This window comes from Sphaerodactylus townsendi, linkage group LG06 (genome assembly GCF_021028975.2).
Source record: "Sphaerodactylus townsendi isolate TG3544 linkage group LG06, MPM_Stown_v2.3, whole genome shotgun sequence".
In the NCBI taxonomy this organism is placed as follows: domain Eukaryota; kingdom Metazoa; phylum Chordata; class Lepidosauria; order Squamata; family Sphaerodactylidae; genus Sphaerodactylus; species Sphaerodactylus townsendi.
Window position 1 is genome coordinate 70,990,553 of NC_059430.1, and position 23,101 is coordinate 71,013,653.

At 41.0% G+C, this 23,101-nt stretch overlaps 1 protein-coding gene across 5 annotated transcripts in view; it reads left to right on the forward strand.

The window, feature by feature from the left end:
* Positions 1-23,101, forward strand: part of MDFIC (MyoD family inhibitor domain containing) — a 103,550-nt gene that overhangs the window by 46,951 nt on the left and 33,498 nt on the right. For 3 of the 5 annotated variants that reach the window (XM_048500660.1, XM_048500658.1, XM_048500657.1), the window contains one exon: positions 2,909-5,208. The exons of 1 other annotated variant lie outside the window; for it this stretch is intronic. In XM_048500660.1, the coding sequence (XP_048356617.1) occupies positions 2,909-3,189 (281 nt within the window). In that variant the 3' untranslated portion in view covers positions 3,190-5,208. Of the gene's footprint in view, positions 1-2,908; positions 5,209-8,052; positions 9,645-23,101 lie in introns of those variants that run through there. One more of the 5 variants, XM_048500659.1, reaches the window with a different exon arrangement.

The following is a 23,101-nucleotide window of genomic DNA, read 5'->3' on the forward strand; positions in this document are numbered from 1 at the left end:
CAATTTGGCCCTTGTTTAATTAACGGCTTTCAATTACTGAGACTGTTGATTCTGAACAGCTGCTTAGGTATGCAGCCCACCATTTCTAGACCCAAGTCTTTCCCTTGGTAGTTGATAGGGTTGGATGAGAGGTTTCAAGAGGTAATATTTCTACTAAGTTTATATTGTGATTTTTCCTCTGTTTTCTGTTTTGATGTAGTTGTAAAATGAGTGTATAATTCATATTATTCTATGAAAAGAAAGAGGTGGCTGTGAGATCCTGACTTGCCATTAGAGGCTCAGGTGTCTTCTTGTCACATAATGCTCTTTAGTAACTTTGTCTGGTACACCATCTGTGACTTCAAAGTCATAGTCATGCCATGGTGATCCATTCTTTGACCAAAACCAGGTTATAGTAGTACAGTGTCCATGGGCTATAGTGTTCTGTACTGTAGTGTCCTGTGGAACTGTCTGGAAACCTCCAATTGGTCCAGTATATGGCAGCCATCTTTATTGTCCAAGACTTGTTCATGTCCAGAATGATTTCATCACTGTGGTGAAAGATCTACACTGGCTACACTACACTACACTACACTACACTACACTACACTACACTACACTACACTACACATTTGGCTACACTACACATTTGTTTCCAGGCACAGTTTTAAGTTCTGGTCCTTAAGATCCTAAACTATTCAAGGCTGAGGTTCGTGAAGGACCTTGTTCCATTCTGCTCAGTTAACTGGTTAAAATTAGCTTTTCAAGTGCTGCTGTCTGTCCCTGCCTGTAGAGGTGAGGTGGGTGGCAACTAGAAATAGGACTTCTTGGGTGATGGCAGTATACCTTTGAAATGTCCTTGAGTGTCACCTGCCACTTACGACTGTCTTTTATTTGTCAGACTAAAACATTTCTTTTAACCTAGAATTTTAATTAAGGGGTTTTATTTGGCTTTGTTTGTAATGATAGTATGTTGTTTATAGGCCCTGACCTGGATGGCACAGTGGAGCCTGATTTCTATCAGATCTCAGAAGCTAATCGGTCTTGGTTAGTATTTCAGTGGGACATCTCCAAGGAATACCATGGTCATTAGGCAGAGGAAGGTGCAAACCACCTCTGGTCCCTTCTCCAAAGGCAACACAAATGAATTAAATGAACCCGTTGCCAGTTTTACTGTTCACATGGTGGGTGCAGGAGCCCTTTGGGATCGCTGGGAGCCCAGCAACAGGATGCAGGATGTTTCGCACAGGAAACACTTTGCTTCATTTGATAAAATGCTTATTCGAGAATCCCCCCCCTCCCCAAACATACCAGCACAAAAATGGTGGTCACCAAAGGATACACTCTAATGGCGGCTACCTACATAATCCACCTTAATAGTGGATGGAAGCAGGAGGGAGGGGGAACAAAGCTTCCCACTTGCCATAGTTCACACAGGCAAGCAGGAAGCGTGTGAAACTAGGTTAAAGGGAAAAGTTGCTAATTTTGTGACTTTTATGCAACCTGGGTTCAGCAAAATAAAACGGGTTAGAAGTGTAAACGGGTTAGAAGTGTTTGTGAGAACTTCTCCCGCATAATGCTTTTTTCACACCCCTTAACCTGTTATATTTTGTCTGTGCAGAATCACCCTTTGTTAGTCACTTGCCTTAAAAACCCCATAAGGGATTGCCATAACCAGCTTCTACTTGATGGGACTTTATACACACATGATGTTTACAGTTATATGATATTGCCTTTACTTGTGAGCCACTTCAAACAGGTCTCTACATAATATCTAAGTAAACAATCCTGGCATTTGCTGAAGATTCTGGGTTTCAAATTGACATGCCATAGGATTTAGATAGAAGCCATTTTGGAATGTGAACAGAACTAAGTCATGATATATTCCTATACAGATGGAAGACATTTTGGAAGAGGGAAAATTAGTGTTTTGTTTTCAGCATCCATTTGGGCCTTATACAACTTATGTGAAGGTGTTGCCTGCCTATTTACAATTTGAAACTGATAGAGGTAAAACCTGGTTGGGAAGTTTCAACAAAGTCTGACATTGAGTAGCAAGAACATATTCTTGGAGCTGACCATATTCTTGGAGCTGACCAAATGCAATGAAATATGCATTTAAAAGCCTTTTTGAAAGGCAGCACATGAACATTATACACATACTCAGTATTGTTAGTGTACTATTTATCTGTGTAATTAGACATGGTTAAATAACCAGGAATAAAATACCTTTATACCAATGCCTTCTGTCTTTGAGAACCAGCATGGGGTAATGGTTAAGAGTAGTGGACTCTGATCAGGAGAACCAGGTTTGATTACCCACTCTACATTAGCAGCAGACTCTGATGAACTGAATTTATTTCCCCATTTCTCCACATTCTGGGTGACCTTGGGCTATTCACAGTTCTCCGAGAACTCTCTCAACCCTACCTATCTCACAGAATGTCTGTTGTGGAGCGAGGAAAGGAAGGAATTTATAAACTGCTTTGATACTCCTTAAAGGAGAGAAAGACGGGATATAAATCCAAGTTCTTCTTTGCATAAAAGTGCTCTTCTCCATTGAGCAAGAGAACATCTGGGTTCTGTTTGATCTCCATTCAGGAAGGCAGGGGTTAATTAAAAAATTCTCCCAGGCTCCTCTGCTTTCTGAAGGTCCTCCTCCTCTCTTGCTCTCCAGTTTGTTCCCTGCCTTAGGAAGAGCAGGCTGCAGTGGCTGTTTCGCAGCTACTGAATTTAATTTCTTGCTTAAAGAAAAATCTTCTTTCCTTTTACTAACGCTGGAGATAGAGCTGGGAGTAACGCGAGCCCTCTGCCTTTAAACGGCACAGCGTTTTTCTTCCCGCCCAGCCGCACTGATCGGCAGTCTCGTTGTTGTTTTGTCTTGGCACCAATGCGAGTGACTCATTCTCCCCACTCCCCTTTCAATCAGAACGCTTTGCAATGCCGAAACGAGGAGAGACTCTGCTGTCTTCAGAAGAAGACAGCGAGGATTCCTGCAAACGCCCCCAGAATGGAGCGGGCAACACAGAAATCATCCAGAAGGGAACGACCGCAGTCCCCCCAGTGGGAGAAACGCATCATGCAGACGGTTCCCAGCCAACTGAGTTTTCGCACCAAAAGGAAGGAGTGCACAAAATGGCCGTCAGCCATGACAGTTCACCAAACAGATGTTCTCGGATGCCAGCCTTCAGGGTTGGGGAGCGACACTAGAGGGCATCCCGGTTCAAGGGACTTGGTCGACAGCGGAGACCCATCTACACATCAATATATTGGAACTACGAGCGATTCGCCTTGCCCTCAAACACTTTCAACATTTGTTGGTAGGAGCTCATGTCCTTGTACGGACGGACAATACAACAGCCAAATCGTACCTGAACAGACAGGGAGGATCCAGGTCGACAGACCTACAGAGGGAAGCCATCCTACTGATCCAATGGGCAGAGACTCATAAATCCTCCATCCGAGCCGAACATATCCAGGGCAATCTAAACATTCAGGCAGATTGGCTGAGCAGACAGAGCATACACCCAGGAGAATGGCACCTGAAGGAGGAGATCTTTCATTGGATCTCTCAAAGTTTGGGAACTCCGATACTGGATCTCTTTGCCTCCAATCTGAACAAACAGCTTCCCAGATTCATTTCATGATTCCATCACCCGGAAGCGGAAAACACTGATGCCTTATCTTCCAGATGGCCTCCCGGAACTCTTTATGCCTTTCCTCCCTTTCCCATGATCCCCAGACTCTTACGGAAGATCAAGGAGGAACAAGCAGATGTTATTCTTGTGGCACCCTGGTGGCCCAGACGTCCATGGTTCACCAACATCTTACAGATGTCAGTACGCAAACCCCTATGTCTCCCACTTCACCAAGACTTGCTCAGTCAGGGTCCCATTTTTCACCCGGATCCAAAGAGGTTGAACTTGACCGCCTGGAGATTGAAAGGCGACAATTAGTGTCTAGAGGTTATTCCACAGCCATATTAAACACTATCCTAGCCTCCAGAAGGCCTTCCACCAAGAGAATCTATAACACCACGTGGAAAGCCTTTGTTAGATGGTGTTGGCAGAAGAAGGTTCCGCCTACAGAACCCAAGATTAGTGACATATTAGCCTTCCTACAGGAAGGCTTGGAAATTGGTCTTAGAGCTAATACCCTTCGCAGAAAGGTGGCAGCACTGACCTCAGTACTTCCTAGACTGGAAGGTTTTGTCCCTACCTCCCACCCACACATTGTCAGGTTTCTTAGGGGAGCCACCCTGAAGGATAGACCAGTCAACCATCATTTCCCGACGTGGAGGTTGCACACTGTCTTACATGCACTTACTGCAACTCCCTTTGAGCCTATTATGGACGTTCCGTTAAAGCACCTCAGAATGAAGGTTATTTTTTTAGTTGTCATCACTTCTGCCAGAAGGTTTTCTGAACTGGCAGCATTTTCAATCAAACCACCACTATGTGTATTTCACAAGGATAAGGTGGTCTTGTGTACGGACCCTGCGTTTGTTCCCAAGGTTAATTCTACCTTCCATAGACGACAGGAGATATTTTTACCTACTTTTTGTGCAGATCCAAAACACCCTAAGGAGGCGTATTGGCATAAACTTGACATCAGAGCAGCGACTTGGTCCTCTCTTTCCACGTTCGTTCGTCATTATAGGTTGAATGTCTACAGTGCGGCCGATTCAGATTACAGCCGCAGGGTACTACAGCACATCATAGGAGAGGATTTCGACCCCACCCTTTAGTTACTGTGACACTGCTAGGGAAGGTCACCCAGATGTCCTCTTGCTCAATGGAGAAACAACATTGGTCTTACCCGTGAAGGAGACTTCTCCATTGAGCAATTGAGGACATCTGCCCACGCAAAATGGTCATACATCCTCTCCAGTATTTTTCATATCATTGTAGTTTCTTTTTTCTTGCTGTAGAGGCCCCTTTTTTCTCAGGGATCAATTCTCCGTTTTTTTCTGATAGGGCTCTTAGGTGTTATCGTTCTCTGTTTTTGTGGTTTTTTCCTGGACTATTTAGTCCTTTCCCTTGTTATGGGAGGCCGTTTGCCCGGGAATTCTTTATCTACAAGTTTTTTCCAGAACCTTCGTTTTTCAGTCGTGTACTGCTTTTTGGAGAGACCAGAACTGGAGAGCAAGAGAGGAGGCAGACCTTCAGAAAGCGGAGGAGCCTGGGAGAATTTTTTAATTAACCCCTGCCTTCCTGAAAGGAGATCAAACAGAACCCAGATGTCCTCAATTGCTCAATGGAGAAGTCTCCTTCTCAGGTAAGACCAATGTTGTTTTCAGAGGTAAAATAAAGCATTTTGAGCTTTGTTCTATGTCATTTTTAAAGATGACCCCTTCCAACAAACTGCTATTATTTGGGGCAAACAGTAGGAAATGCAACTTAGCTGTTTTCTAACTGGATATTGTTGTGGAAGGCAATATAAACCAATAATGTATCTGTTTTAGCTAGAGCCTTTTAGAATCACAGCTTTATGCCTGCATTTATCTCAAAATCATTGGATCACATAACATGCTTTGAAGGAAGATAGAAAAAAAAGCTCATTCTCTGAACACCACTATTTGTTCCTCTTTGTTCCTTTTTTACATTAAAAAATCAGAGGAAATTGTATTAGATTTATTCAAGTACAATCTCCATGACAACAGACTAATTAATCCCCATCAATCTGGCTTTGGTCCTCTTCACTGAACTTGTACTCCCCAGCTTCACTTCACATGTCGAATCTGGTGAGTTCTGGATGAAGGTCACTTATAGGTACATTTATTCTTTATATAAAGAACTCCCTTTAATGCACTCAACAGTCTTCTCTTCATCTCAATTATTGGTATTTCTCATCCTCATTTGCCACTTTTCATGACTGTTTTTTATTCTATACTGAATCCGAAATGTTTGTGTATTTTTCTGCCATATGAATAAACTAAGAAAAATATAAACAAAACTAAGTAATTATGTATTCCTTATATGCAGATCGCCAGCAGTTTATGATGTGTTTTTATTTAAAATATCCCTGCTAACAATTTCTATACCAGTTGATGTAATTGAAATAATGTATTTCATTGTTCTTGAGAAAAAGTGTACTTTTCAGCCCTTGCTTCCCAAATCAGTATAAAATATTAAAGTAATAAGATGTAACACATAGCATGTATGGACTTTAAAAGGCACCCCCCTTCCCAAATAACTCTTAATCACAGCAGACCTTCAAACTTTGCTTGTGAAATAAAAAGCCTTTCTTAGTTTTCTAAGAAGACTTATAGATTGTTTCTAAGTATACCAGTTTTACAGAGTGGGAACAACAATAGGGAAGTTCCTATAACGTTTCCTTACAGTTCTTATTTCTTGAATAGTGAGGATTGTAAAGACTTTCATACAAACCCTATGAGGATAAGGTGTTCCCAGTGATCTGCTTCCGGCATGCAAAAGAAAGTGGCAGCAGATGTTAGAAGAACCTAGTGTCTCATATATGACAGCAGATGAAGTATGCGACATGCTTCTTTCACTTAAATGTGTGCATGGGGAGGAGAAAATAAGATTTTCCCTGTAGAGTGTATGTACTTCTTTCTTTGCACTGTCATAAAGGCAGCATTTAAGAGGAAGTAAAATCATCCATGTTTTGTTGCTGTTTCTTAGAGCATCAAAAGTGGACCTATGGTATGTAAGCCTCCAACAAAACTGTTCATTAATCAAAATAAAACTGAAATACAAATGCTGTATTTTGTTTGTATTGACTTTAATGTAGAAACACAAATTCTCTTCTGATCAGTCATGCAGCTAACTGGTAGTGGAGTCCTGTGCACAGTTACTCCAGTCTATGGCCATTTCTGCACGGCCCAAATATGACGCCTTAGGGACGGCAAAAATGCAGTCCCTAAGGCGCCGTTCGCACAGGCGGCGCTGTTGAAACGCAGCAGCGCTGACCTGGCTTCCCTCCACCTCCCCAAGAGTGGCGTCAGGCCGCCCCAAAAAACAGCGTGTTCCCGCTGGCGTGGTGCGAACGCCACCGCCGGGAACACGCTGTTTTCCCCGTCCCCCCCTCACCTCGTTATCCTGCGTTGCTCTACTGGACTGCTGAGACCCTCCCTCGCTGTCCTCCGACCCCTGGAGGTCGGAGGGCAGTGTGGGCGGGTCTTAGTAGTCCAGCAGGGCGACGCAGGACGACGAGGTGAGTGTGGGGGGGGACGGGGAAGAGGCGGCTCCGTGCAGAGCCGCCTCTCCCGCGCCAGCCTCTGCGGGGGCCGCTCGCACACTCCCGTGCGAACAGCCCCCACCCCTCCACCAGCAGGATTCCTGCCGGTGCAGGGGCACCCTTTCCGCAGTGCGGAAAGGGCCTATGTCTGTTGAACTTAATGGATTTAAACTGGAGTGACTGAAATTAATTATATTGTTAATGTATTCACCAGGAGGCAACATTTATTGTGAAATAAATTGTTCATTGTGAACTCTGTTGTGAACTCGATTGGTGCAATTGAAGAAACTGCTACTAGTGCCTGTCTTGGCTGTAATAAAATTGGGTCTAAAAGCCAACATAAGGTGGTAATTGGGAAAAGTCAGTACTTAGAACAGTAGCAAAGATCATAATGGTTACAACTCAAGAGAGTGAACTCAAGAGAATGAATTGGTGCGGAATGGTAACTAGAAGAATGGTTGGAGGAAAAATCTACTGCTTAATGTGAATAATTGCAACCTCTGTATTCAAAGTAAATGCCATATGGATTGTATGGCGGGCATCTAAAAGTTATGCCAGGCCTGTAGGAGCCATCTTAGCTTTCCTTGCTAGAGTAGATTTGATTGAACATTTGGATCTTGGCATTTTATACTGGGACAGGACTTATGTAATGGAAGTACTATGCTTACTCAAAATACACAGTTAAAATTAGCTATAATTATTGATTATATAACCATTGTATGTAGTAGGGGGTAATGAGTGGCTATTTGAGGACATTCTGTGTATCTTTTAACAATAATAACAACAACAAAAATGGTTTTGGGGGAAATGTAATAACTAACTCTTTTTTCTTTCTGTCCCACTCTATATGCCATAACACTGACATCTCCCAAGATTGCTGTGTTCACTGTATCTTGGCCTGCCTGTTCTGTGAATTCGTGACCCTCTGCAGCCTTGTCTTGGGACAAGCATCATGTGGTGTCTGCCCATCGGAGGTTTGCTGCTGCTGCTGCTGTGGGGAAGAAATGGGAGATGACTGTAACTGCCCATGTGACATGGACTGTGGCATAATGGATGCTTGTTGTGAATCATCAGACTGTTTGGAAATCTGCATGGAATGCTGTGGGATTTGTTTCCCATCATGAGGCGCTTGATATATTTATGACTTAAAATATTGTTTAAAAACTGGAGAGGGTTGTTATTTAAAGAATCCTGTTTGAAGAACACTGTTAAAATCTCTCACAGCATCCTAGTTCTATGCACTGTTAAATTTTTTTTTTTGAAGAATTGTGGAAAAGCAAACCCATAAGAACTAATAGGATGGTGATCTCATGTGTGAACTTTCATAGGCCTTGATGTTGCCTATAGTACAAGGTTGTTCTGTTTGTTCACACAGGTGAATCTGGATAAAGTCAGGAGTGTCTGAGCCATTTAGAATTTCCTAAAAGTATGAAGAGCTGATCACTTCTTTTAAAAAGAAAAAAAAACTTAGAATAGATGGAAAACAGCAGAATTGGGATACATTGATTTTTAATTTTAGTTCAAACTTCCACTCTTGTGCCCTTTTCTATATTAAATAATAATATTGCTGTTTTGATCCAAGTACTTTTAATAGAACTGTTACTTGTCTTTTTTGTAACCCCTTACCAATATTTTTGCACTATATAGAATATTTTAAAGCCATTAATTCTGAGCCTGAGGACAACTATTGGTATTGTCGCGCTCCCTGCGCGCTTCCAAGCCTAAGAAACTCAGTATCTTGACATTGTCTACAGTGTGAAAATTTTGGAGCGTGTAAGACTTGCATTGTCTAAAAGAAATTGAAGATTGGCTGTACAGGAAGTGTACTTCCCAAAGCAAAGAATGAATTAGTTTTCAAGTGGATTTTTTTTTAAAAAAGTGGTATACTTTTGGTGTGGTGTGTGAAGGCTTAATATAGTGTTAGACATGGTTGCTCTGATTTTTCAAAGAGGAAATATTGTACTGTGCTTTAGTTGATAACTCTATATTGAATGGTTTAATTGAAGCAACAACATATTTATTTGATTGTACCTCTGAAATCAGATCTGGCTCAGTGTACCAACTGATTTCAAATTTTTCATGTGACGGTGCTAAATTTATTTTAAGTTTGTGAATAATTCTTATAATATTTTCTTAGCTCAAATGAACTGCCTAGTTATCCATATCTTTCTTGTTGCAGTAGCCTGTTAGCTTTTCTTATTTTTTACCTTAGTTATATTCTGTTGATGTAAAATCAGTCAGAAAGAATTCTGTTTAATTGGACTAATCAGTGGGGGGAAAGTATGAAAATTAAAAGTTAAGCCTGAACTTTCAAACATTGAATTACCAATGTTTACTACTGTGAGTTCTACTTCTTACTGAAAAAAAGAACTAAGATACTTGCAGGAATCCATTACTTGCTTCTATGCTGAGCACATCTTAATGTGGAAGTAGTAACTTTTCCTCCTATTTTGACTATTGTGAGTCCCATCTATGACTGATTCCGCATGGGCCAAAAACAGCAGTGTGAAAATGGTGTGAAATGGTATAAACACTTTTACACCGTTTTAAATCCTACACCGTTTTCACACCGCTGTTTTTGGCCCATGCGGAATCTGCCTATCATTGTTCACAGTAGAAAGTCTTGCTTCTGATCTCTCATCCATTTTGCACTCCCGAGCAGATTCTGCAATAAAACTTGTAATCTTACATTGATGTGATCACATTATGGAAATTCTTGGATATTTTAATAACTGAAAGTTTTATATCAAAGAAAGTTAAATTGATTGAAACACTAAGCTCAAGATCAAGAATAGTATTAATTATGATACTTGGAAGTAGTAGAAGTGGTAATTTCTAGGGAAAATGGGGTGCCTTGGTCAGCCTAACAGACTTGTAGCACCCCTGGGAATAGAGTAAGTCTTCCTGATTGCAAAACTGGCAGGTTTGACTGATGATTGAGTGTTGCCAAACAAACTTAAGAGTGTGACTAGTGAAATGAGGAACATTTTATTTGGCCGTCTTTGGCCCTTTCCGCACGGGCCAAAAACGGCGGCGGCGGGCCGGTAAAACACATTTTGGCGGGGACTGTTCGCACAGCCGCTGCTGCCAAATCGCTGCAGCGGTGCTTGGTTCCCGCCAAAATGGTGTTTTCGAACCTTGCTCGGGGAGCGAGGTTTTTTGCAAACGCCGGCTTCCATTCGGTGCCATGTGAACAGCACCGGGTGGAAGCTGGCATTTCTCTCCCAGCCCTCCCAAACGCTGCTTACCTCCTGTCGCCTTCTGTCGTGTTATGCAGGCCAGGAGACACGGCCCCCTGGCCTCATTCTCCAGGGTCATCACTCTGGCCAGGGGGGCGTGTCCCCTGGCCTCCACAATGCGATAGAAGGCGACGGGAGGTAAGCAGGATTTGGGAGCGGTGCAGCCAGTGCGAAGGCTGCTCCACTGGCACTGCTTCCAGCGGGACCGTCCATGCGAACGGTCCTGCAGGGGTGCGCCGGCATAAACTATGCTGGCGCACCCCCCCTCAGTGCCCGTGCAGAAAGGGCCTTTGTTTAGTGCAACCATAATATGTGGCTTTGACTTAGGGGGGTGGGGAGTGTCAAGATAGAATCTGAAAATATGTAAGAAGATTTCAGTGGCATTCTTGGTAATGAATTACTGAAATGACAAATGTAACTAGTATCCAGATAGGGTGTTCATTTTCTTTGAATTGTGGTGTTTATAACTACTTCTTCTTATATAACATTTCCTAACCAAAGCTTGTTGTACATCAAAAAGTCTCCTTAGAAAATGAGTCCAGTATTTTAAAAAGAGAGGTAATCGTGTGCTTTTATGTTTTGTTAATGTCCATATTAAAATTTCCAGGTACTCTAAAATAATATTTCCTTTATTTTCTTAGAAATGCAAGATAGTCTCAGTGGAAGTTCTCTCTGGCTTAGAGTATATAAAGCTTTCAAATGATTTGGAATGATCAGTTTATTAGCAGGTTTTATTCCAAAAATAAAATTGTGATTCTGATTTGACAGGCTAAATATATCCTCCTACTGTGTGTCATAGAAATACTAGCAGTTTGTGATATTTATCTCTGCAGGGGAGCATGTTAGTGAATAGATTTAAGAAACTTTTATGTGTTATTTCTTAAGATACTGTCTTAACTTTTCTAGAGCCATCTTTATGAGAACCATATGTAATTAAAAGTAATCAAATAGTTAAGCAATCCACAAGTAGAGTTGAAGTAATAACTTGTAGTTGTTTAATCAGTCTCATTTTTAATGAAGGCAGAGTTCTTCAGTTATACAGAATTGGAAGTTCCTGTTTTTTTAATTGTTACTTACTCCGTGAATTTTCTATTAACTGGATCAATTGTTACAAAACACTATTTTGAAATAAAGAAATTTTATTTAGAATTATTGGGTGGTATGTGGTGTGTATTAAATTTTATGACTTTTATAACAGCTTTGCTCATAGAAACACTCTCATAAAATCATACTGTTGAAAGGGTCCACAAAGGCCATCCAGTCCAACTCCCTGTTCAATGCAGGATCAGACTAGGACATCCCAGAAAAGTGCTTGTCCAGTCGCTGCTCACCACCTCCTTTGGCAGCAGATTCCACTGTTGCACAACTCTTACTGATTTTTCCTCTAATATCCAGTCAGAGCCATTCTCTCTGTAATTTATACCCATTATTGCGAGTGCTATCCTATGCTGCCAATAGGAATAGCTCCCTGCTCTCCTCTAAGTGACAGCCCTTCAAATACTTAAAGAGAGCAATCATGTCTCCTCAACTTCATCTTCTCCAGACTAAACATTCCCAAGTCCCTCAGCCTTTCCTCATGAGGCTTGGTTTTCAGGCCCCGATCGTTCTTGTTGCTCTCCTCTGCAACCACTCCATTATGTCCACATCCTTTTTGAAGTGAGGCGTCCAGATCTGTACACAATACTCCTTGTGAGGCCTGAACAATGCAGGGTACAGCAGGACTGTTCATCTTACAATTTGTGTGTTCATCTTTGTGGTCTTTTGTGCAGTCCCACCGCAAAGAAGAATAGCAGGCTTTTCTTCAGGCATTCCTGTAGCAACAGAGAGTTCCCTCTCCCTTGGAGCCATAGGCGGGAAGATTTCCTGCTGAAATCATTACATGGTTGGAAGGGGAAGGAGCAGCTAATGTTAAACAAAAGAAAGCATGACTAGATGGCAAAATGTTTTCTGACTGGCTGTCTCATTTCTCTGATTATTGGGAATCTATCACAGTTGACAAGTGGGAGTTACATATAATAAATTTGGTTACTTTCTGGAATTGGAGGTCTGTCCTTTCCTACTCAGAATCAAAATACTTGAGGTACGACCTCTCCTGAACTGTTGCAGGAGGCTGACCCTCTGCTACAGAAGGGTGTGGTTTTTGAGGTTCCCCCAAGCCAGGCTAAGGTTGGTCTGTATTCAAGATATTTTTTGATGAACAAGAAATTGGGGGATAAAATCCTATATTGAACCTTTGCCCTCTCAATAAACACCTGAGAGTGAGTAAATTTTGGATGTTAACATTATAGGCATCCTGCCATTAGAGATACCGGGCACTTGATTAACAGTCTATTTCCACATCTCCATATATCCTGACTATAGATGATACCTCAGGTTCTGATGTTATGATAAATTTTATGAATACACTGTGCTGCCTTTTGGCCTTGCAACAGGGATTTGCTACATTCATGGCTGTGGTAGTGGCCCATCTAGCTATATCTTCCCGTATCTAGATGACTGGTTGCTATTCCCAGGACGATGTGGCCCACCAGTGTCAAGTTACCAAGGAGACCCTTACACTGTTACGGCTGTTGGTCAATGACAAAAAATCAGTTTTGACTCCCACTATCTCTGTAGACTTCATTGGGACAGTTTTGGACTCCGGTGTGCATAAAATGCTTCTACCCATATCTAGGGCAGTCTCGACAACCAAATTGGTACAATGTTTCGATCACTCCAGATTCCTATGGGCTGTTAACCATCCAAAAGCTTTGACCACTGCAGTGATTTCTTAGGTGAGACTCCTGATTTATCTGCTGGTTTCTTTCTCCATTGAGCACGAGGACATCTGGGTTTTGTCCTTGTGTCCAATCAGGAAGGCAGGAATCTTAAATTGATTGACAGCTTCCCTTTTGTGTTAGGCCTGCCCCTCTGAGCTCCAGCTTCAGTTTCAGGAAGCAAAGTTCTCACAATGAACTTCAGTTTCAGGAAGTCCAAGTTCTCACAATGGAGAGATGTAGGGAGTGGTGTCCCCCAGGGATCCGTTTTGGGACCAGTGCTCTTTAACCTATTCATAAATGACCTGGAAGTAGGGATGGGTAGTGTGGTGGCCAAGTTTGCAGATGATACCAAATTATGTAGGGTGGTGAGAACCACAAAGGATTGCGAAGAGCTCCAAGCGGACCTTGATAAATTAAAGAAATGGCAAATGCAGTTCAAAGTAGCAAAATGCAATTGGGTCAAAAAATCCAAACTTCACATACAAGCTACAAGGTCAGTGGTATCAGTCACAGACCAGGAAAGGGATTTGGGCGTCTTAGTTGATAGTTCCATGGGAATGTCAACTCAATGCATGGCAGCTGTGAAAAAGGCAAACTCTATGCTGGGGATCATTAGGAAAGGAATTGATAATAAAACTGCAAAGATTGTCATGCCCTTATATAAAGCAGTGGTGCGACCGCACTTTGAGCACTGTGTCCAGTTCTGGTCGCCACATCTCAAAAAGGATATTGAGGAGATAGAAAAAGTGCAAAGAAGGGCAACAAGGATGATTGAGGGACTGGAGCACCTTCCCTATGAGGAGAGGCTGCAGCGTTTGGGACTCTTTAGTTTGGAGAGGAGACGGCTGAGGGGGGATATGATTGAAGTCTATAAAATTATGCATGGGGTAGAAAATGTTGACAGAGAGAAATTTTTCTCTCTTTCTCACAATACTAGAACCAATTCATTGAAAATGCTGGGGGGAAGAATTAGGACTAATAAAAGGAAACACTTCTTCACGCAACATGTGATTGGTGTTTGGAATATGTTGCCACAGGAGGTGGTGATGGCCACTAACCTGGATAGCTTTAAAAGGGACTTGGACAGATTTATGGAGGAGAAGTTGATTTATGGCTACCAATCTTGATCCTCTTTGATCTGAGATTGCAAATGCCTTAACAGACCAGGTGCTCGGGAGCAACAGCCGCAGAAGGCCATTGCTTTCACATCTTGCATGGGAGCTCACAAAGGCACCTGGTGGGCCACTGCGAGTAGCAGAGAGCTGGACTAGATGGACTCTGGTCTAATCCAGCTGGCTTGCTCTTATGTTCTTATGTTCCTTCCAGGGAGAGCAGACTACTATAATTGACTGTCCTCTATTCTATTTTCTAATCTACTCAGAACCATTTAAAGTTTGACTCTTTACTTGTCTTGGGGAGGGAGAGGTACGCAGCCCCCTTTGTGGACCGTGGGTGGAAACGATGTTAGTGCCTTTAGCACTATTAGGCCCAAAATCCACCCCAGCAGTGTCCACCCGCCCACAGCAACCAACGGATCCAGCGGGCATGTCCAAGCCAAGGGAGATTTTTCTCTCTTCTGAAGAGGAGACCTTTTCGCAAACCTCTGATCAACTGGAACGGGCAGGCACGTCCCAAGTCAGGGCTGCCCCGTCCCATGTTCCTGTGGAGGAGTGTTGCCAGCAAGGCAGTGCTGCAGTTTTGGCGTGAAAAACAGAAGTGCCTCCAAGATGGTTGCAGGCAGTGTAGGAAATTGCACTTTGGCAGCAGAAGGCCAAATGCTTCCAGGGGTCTCTCTCAAGAGCCAGGAAGACCTGGAAACAGCCCCAGACAAGGAAGTGGAGGACCTAAATACCCTGGAAAGTGCGGGGGGAGTCTGTTAAGGCCCCCAACAAAGACGGGTTGAAGGTGGAGCAGGCTGAATTTATCAGGTCAGAATTTCAGCAGGAAAGGGCAGCCTTGCAAGAGGATATGCTGACCCTCTTTAGAGCGCATTTGAGGGCTGAACAACAGCAGGGACCATCCCATTGCATCAGCAAACACACCCACTCCCCTCCCAGATTTATGAAGTCCATAGATAAAGGGAATACAGGGTTCTTCCCACACAATTCCCATTCCAGAAGCATCTTTCCTTTTCAGGAGCTCTTCAAGAACCAGGTTACTAAGGAATGGAATAAGCCAACCACGAATAGGCAATATCCCAGTTTTCTACTTAAACTGTATGCTATGCTTAACTACACTAATGATATTCTTCAAGTTCCTCTCATAGATGCCCTGGTGGCTGCACTTCAATCAATTGGCCTGGTTTCCAAGGACAACCAAGGACGCAGATAAAGGTGGTACTAGATAGAAGAGCAGATCAGTTCTGCAGGTATTCTCATGAGGCCATGGCTATGGCAATTAAATCCTCAGCCCTAGTTTCCATGGTGGCCAGAGCATCTGTAGCCTGGGCCAGAAAATTATTGACACTCATTCCCAGTATCGAGACTAGGATGATAGAGGGAGTGAAAGTGGTTTTCTTTGGAGCCGATGCTACCCTAGATACCCTAACATTCTTGGCTAGGGGCTTGGCATCCCTGGTTGCCAAAAAGAAAATTTTATGGATAGGGGCCCGGCAAAATGAGTGGAAGGCCAAGGCCATGGTCACAGCTTTTGCCTTTCAGGCCAACAAGCTCTTTGGAGAAGAGCTTGAAAATATTTTGGTAGAATCCAAGGATAAGACAAAATCTATGCCCATATCCTTTCATAAATTCGACAAAAGGCTTGGTTATAATTCCTCCTTTCTTCCCCAAATGACTTCGTTCCATTTCAAGAGGGATTCCAGACATACCCCTTGGAGCCAGGGCAGACGGCAATTTTAAAAAGGCTCCTCCCAGAAACCCTCAACTAACAAGCGATCTGATCAGGATGCCCATTCCTCCAAAGCATGATGCCCTATCCATCCCAGTGGGGGGCAGACTCCTGGGGTTTCAACACACCTGGGTACTCTCAAAGCCAGATGCCTGGACCCTAGAGATAGTTTCCTCAGGATATTTCATCGAGTTTCACTTGATCCCCCACAACAGATTTGTTTGGTCTCCCCATCCACCAATCCAGAAAAAAGAATAAGAAAATTAGAGGTGGTCTTCCACTTAGCAGAAATAGAGACCATATAGCCCGAACCAGTCCTTCAAAGGGGTATACGTCCTTTTCACAGTACCAAAAGGGAATGGGGAATGGAGAATGGAGGGCCATTCTAGACTTAAAATTTGTCAATCAATTCGTAAGATGGAAACTTCAGGATGGAAACACTGCGTTCCATAGCAAACTCGCTTCAAGCCAACAAGTTTCTGACATCCACAGATCTGTCAGAGACTTATCTGCATATCCCTATATTTGAGGGACACCATATTTCCTCCAGTTTGGCGTAGGTAAAGAATACTTTCAGTTCTGAGCCGTTCCATTTGGCCTCTGCATGGCTCCAAGAGTATTTTCCAAGGTACTCATAAATTTAATAGTTATTCTCAGGGAGAGAGGAGTCATGTTGAAGATCATACATTTACACAGAGAATACAAAATTCTCTGTATGTCCAGACAAAATGTATGTCTTCCATATGGAGGAGCAGAAGTAATGCCACTGGACTGGCCTATCCCTGTTTCCTAGATATTCCTGTTTGGGGGGGGGGAGCTCAAAATCTCTGCTGCTTCAGGCAAAGGGGCGATGGCGTAAGTAAGCTGAGGTACAATTGGCAGTGTGTGCTGGTAAAGAGGATCTTGGTAATATTATAGTATTGATCATTTGTGTCTGTCCTCTCAGTGGATTACTATATATACTTCTAAGACAAAAGTTAATCTAATCTGTGTAATGATAGAGGTTTAAAATAAAACTACTGTCAAAACTATAAAACATGAACCGGCAGCAGCAAAGATTGAAAGCATAACAAAGAACAGCAATGAAACTGTACAAAAGGATGTAAAACTTTAAATAGTAGTAGTGGGACTTTAAGTGTAATTAGGTAACTTTTGTTCAGACCCTGTGGGTCCAAGGGCCTTCAAACAAAATGGAAGGCAAAGCAGAGAATCTGCAATGGCAGGTAAGAAGCAAAAATATTCCTCTCTTCCTCTGGTGGATCCAGTTCAGAGGGGTGGGCTGATTTTTATGTGTTTTTATGCTTCTGAGTTTTATTGGGTGGTATTTAATAGTGGTTAATGTTAATGATTTTATATTTTTATGAGGTGATATTCTTCAATTGTGTGGGCTACCTAAATCAAATTTCTAAAGAGGCAGCATATAAATATTCAAAACAAATATGTACTTTTTGAAATTATACACTGAACTTTAAAAAATATAGTAATTTTCCTATCATTAGTTAGTTCTCATTAGTTTCTCTTTCTGTGTGATATTATTGTTGTATCCATATTAGCCAAATCCACAGTGCTCCTTTAGGTGTACCTAAAGGCTTGGCCTCACCCATTGGCTTTGCATTGAATGATAGACTCCAATTTGAACTGTTTTATAGGAGTTAGCATGGGGGTGGGGGGGTAGTCCAGAAAATAGCCGTACCATTTTTTGGGCTTAGACTGTGGGTTTTTTTTAACCCAGAGAATAAAACATTTAAAGGGCAAAAATACTGATCATTCTCAACATTAATTTTATTGTTATTTTTCCAATGGGCAAAAACAAAGACATACATAGGTACTTTTAAACCCATAATTATTTGAATAAAGTTTGACACATCTGTACTTTTAAGTTTCATAGCTACATAAAATCATGTTCTTATACATTTACAATTGATATTTTGTGTAGTAAATTGTATGTAATGAAATTGTTCCTCCAAATACTTTTGTAACGATACCTTATTTCCTCTCCCAAGAAAACTGCATAATTATTTTCCTTTAGCTTCAGAATGTTCAGAATGTCTATACATTCAGTCATGTGTAACTCTGAAGGTAAAGTATAATTAACAGGGAGTTCTGATAAATTCATGATGAGCTTCAATAAGATGTCTTCCAGTTTTTTTCTAGTAGGTTTTCCTTTGCCTAGAAGTAAGCAAAGTAGTTGTATCTGCAAAGCAGTCAAGGGGAAAGATAACTATCTACTGATTTGTGTAATTCAAAATATGTTTGCATTAAAACAATTGTTTCTATGGGCCACATGCCTAATTTGTACTTTTTGCCATATTATTGCCATTAAAACTTCCTTGGCAATAATAAGTCTGCTTAGAACATCACCGTATTTGAAAATGTCTAGTATAGAATTCATGGTATGTTTATGAGAAATCCATTCATTACTTATTAAAACTATATTTAAAAATAATTCTGTGGTCAACCATGCACATTCCATTTGCTGTCTAAAGCTGCATACATTTATGTTTATAAACCTTCCCCCGTCCACTTATTTCCATTTCAAGCATTACTGGCTTGTATTTCAGGATTGGTGCAGTGATTTTGTATGCCTAGCAGCAATTAGAAATGGGTAGCCAACTACATTTTACCTTTTCCTTTTCTGGTACTACATGCCACCCATAGTGGGCTTGAGAAGTTAATGAACTGAATTTTTACTTTTTTCCAGGTAATCACCACAGCTGCTTCGCTGAATGTTGTAAAACATTCAGCATGTTCACCCAGGCTTAGTGTTCAAATGTATCACAAAGTTAAAATTGGTTAGTGTTAGTGTTCAAATGTATCACTAAGTTAAAAGTCTGTACTTTGTTGAAAACAGTTAGAAAATCTGGATTTTTGGTAATGCTAGGTTGTCATAAGAGAAATATTGTATGCCAGGTTTAGGTACATGCTATGAAATTCTAGTTAGAACTTGTATAACATAAGGTGTATAGTTTTTACTAAACAATAGTTCAATGAGAATACAGATTAGGAATTAAAATGCAAAGGAGGTGATAAAATGGTTGCATAGTAAAAGGAGAACAAGAATGTCTCACTTCTTCAATGGAAGAAAAAACACTTTTCAGATAGATTAGTCCAAGAGAGTAGTTTGTATAAAGATGCTTATATGGACTACTAAAGAAATGAAAAAGTAATATTGGATCCAGGCTGACTATTGTGGTACAAATGCCTAAAACCCAGCATATTGCTGGAAGAAAATGATAGAGGCCATTTCTTAGAGCAGTTACATGGAATGTCTTTCTGTTAGGGACTCCCACAAACTTCAGGCTATAGATACTCTAGAGAAAGACCCAACAGCATAACTGTGGTTTGTGCAATGAAACTCCCCTCCTGGACATTTTTAAAGCAAAGTTTTGGTTCACATCTGCTGGGGAGCCTGCCTGGTCATGGTGTTGTTTCTGTGCTAATGTATTTGAAGGACTGTATAGAAATCCATTAATTTCCTAGGGTCCATAGAAATCCAGTGTTTTGCATTTGGATTTTCAGGCTTACTATTGGAATCAAAATGTGGTGGTATTTGTCTGATCACTGTATTGCAATTTCAGTTTTCTGTGTGGCTGTGATTTAAAATGCATTAAAAGAAATGTTATATAACAACTGATGGCCAAATTTTCTATTTCGTCCAGTTGAAGTCAGCTGAGGTAATGCTATATTAAGTCCCCATCTTCTGTAATTAAATCCCCCTAAATGTCTTCAAGTATTTTCTTTTTCCCCCCAGTAATTAATAATATTTAAACATGTAGTTTGGCTGGCCAAAAGGCCGTAATAATAAATATCTATCTAAACATGTAGTGCTCATGATGTACTGGTTTATCACTTCACTTTTCCATTCAGTGATTGACATTGGAGTGTATAATTTGTGTGTCCTTTCCATGTATAAATTTTTACCAATATTTGATTGATGGTAAAGCTTGAAAATTTCAGTTTGAGGCAAGCTATATACAGCCTTGTGTATTAATAATCTTGATCCTAGAAGAGATCAGTACATTTTTCTTCATGTTAGGCAATCATGTAGACTGTTTCATCCATCCAAGTATACTAGGGAAAAAAACCCACAAAATGATGCTCCAATCCTTAAAACCCATGGCTGACTCATGGCCCATTAATTTTCTTTGGGATGATATTGGTACTGCATTTTGAGGATTGGTCATTTAATGTAAAGTGAATTATGATTAAACAATATGGTTTTGCCGGTGTACCTATAAAATATAACTCTCAATATGTCTGTTCTGTGATATGAAGGCAAGACTCCTTGATTACATAATAGGCTTCAAGTGATGGCTCATAATCTACAATAGCCTTCAAGGTCATGAGCGCTGCCTGTAGCAGAAGAAATCAAAAAGTTGAAAACTGAAATCTCCATTTTGGGGGGGCGGGTAAGGGACTTGGCTAGGCTTTTGTGCATGAGGCAACAATTCATACCTATGTTTGAGTATTTATATTACATTCTGTTACATGAGAGAAGATTAATTAACCATTTTTACACAATTACATTTTGGTAAACTATTATGCCAGTTTAACTGTAACACACATTCTTGTATATGTATGTATGCATGTATGAAATCCAGAAGCGATTTAGCTGCTGAAAAGCATTATTTTGTATGCAATTATTCACAAAATAATGAAGAAAATTAAATTCCAATCACTGGGAAAAGAATGAAGCAGAATTGAGAATCAGAGGTACAACTTACTTAAAGCAAAGATGTAAAAAGCGTAATAGAATTAAAACATTCTTTTATTCAAATTCAATGCTTAAAAAAAGAACAAGTCCATCATCTTGAAATTTGACTTGTAGCTTGACATTAAAAATAATAAGAGTAGAATTTTCAGTGGGGTAAGCACAAAACTAGTTCAAGTAGTGTCACTCTCAATTAATGTACTCAGGTGGTGTGCCCATTAAAATTCCCACTTGTGGGTTCTGTTCTCTATGCAAATGGGGTCATTACCCGGAGAATTTAATTGGGTGTGACACTGGGAGTAGGAATTTTCCTTTTAAAATAAACCTGCTTGCACACATTTTCAATAGGAAATTTGATTGTTACACATCTTTCTATTGTTTTTGGCTCTATAAATATTTGCCAAAAATCTGGATTGTCTTCACTTATTTATTTATTTTGAACAGGTGTTTGATAATGAGCCAAAATGACTTTATATGGTTCCATGTCTTGCATATGCAAGACCTGATGCATGCCTTTGATTTTGCTTATGTATGTGCTTTGTTTAACAGAATACTGTCAATTTATGGTCTCCTTTCACGCCATCTCAAAGTATTTTATTACAAAAATAGAATGATATTTCCTGAAGGCTTCAGAACAGAAGACACAAACAAACATGCAACTCTTTGCTAATTTTCTTTACATTTACTTTGAGCATTGACCAATTTTTAAGCTAATACTTGTAAAGCACACTTTTAAAATAATTTACAATGAATTCTCTTTCATATGTTACTCAAAAGAACTAGATAGACCTTCAGGTATAGGACAGCTATAAATAAGTAAATAAATAAATAAACTGTATCATCAAGCTACTACTGTATCATCAATATGCAAGCCAATAAAGGTTATGAAAAATTAAAAAATATATGTATGTCGTAAACATGTGAAGATGCATTGAAGGTTCAATCTATAATAATAGTCATAAGTACATAAGAACATAAGAAAGAGCCTTCTGGATCAGACCAGAGTCCATCTAGCCCAGCACTCTGCTACTTGCAATGGCCCACCAGATGCCTTTGGGAGCTCACGTGCAGGATGTTAAAGCAATGGCGTTCTTCTGTGCTGCTCCTGACACCTGGTCTACTAAGGCATTTGCAATCTCAGATCAAGGAAGATCAAGATTGGTAACCATAGATTGACTTCTCCTCTATAAATCTGCCCAAGCCCCTTTTAAAGCTATCCAGGTTAGTGGCCATCACCACCTCCTGTGGCAACATATTCCAAACACCAATCACGTGCATGAGGAAATGTTTCCTTTTATTAGTCCTAATTCTTCCCCCCAGCATTTTCAATGTATGCCCCCTGGTTTTAGTATTACGAGAGAGAGAAATTCTCTCTGTCAACATTTTCTATCCCATGCATAATTTTATAGACTTCAATCATATCCCTCCTCAGACATCTCCTCTTCAAACGAAAGAGTCCCAAACGCTGCGGCCTCTCCTCATAAGGAAGGTGCTCCAATCCCTCAATCATCCTTATTGCCCTTCTCTGTACTTTTTCTATCTCTTCGATATCCTTTTTGAGATGTGGCAACCAGAACTGAACACAGTACTCCAAGGGTGGTCGCACCACGGCTTTATATAAGGGCATGACAACCTTTGCAGTTTTATTATCAATTCCCTTCCTAATTATCCCTAGAATAGAGTTTGGCTTTTTCCCAGCTGCCATGCATTGAGTTGACATTCCCATGGAACTATCAACTAAGACGCCCAAATCCCTTTCCTGGTCTGTGACTGATACCACTGACCCCTGTAGCATGTATGTGAAGCTTGAATTTTTTGCCCCTATGTGCATCATTTTGCATTTTGCTACATTGAACTGCATTTGCCATTTCTTAGCCCACTCACCTAATTTGTAAAGATCCGCTTGGAGCTCTTTGCAATCTTTTGCCGTTCTCACCACCCTACATAATTTGGTATCATCTGCAAACTTGGCCACCACGCTACCCACCCCTACTTCCAGGTCATTTATGAATAGGTTAAAGAGCACTGGTCCCAAAACGGATCCTTGGGGGACACTACTCCCTACATCTCTCCATTGTGAGTACTTCCCATTTACACCCTTTGCTTCCTGTTTCTCAACCAGTTTTTAATCCATAGGAGGACTTCCCCTCTTATTCCTTGATTGTTGAGTTTTCTCAATAGTCTCTGGTGAGGAACGTTGTCAAAAGCCTTTTGGAAATCCAAGTAGACAATGCCCACTGATTCCCCCTTATCCACGTGCGTGTTTACACCCTCAAAGAACTCTAGTAAGTTTGTACTTGCCTCTGCAAAAGCCATGCTGACTCTTCCTCAGCAGGTCTTGCTTTTCTACATGTTTAATAATTTTA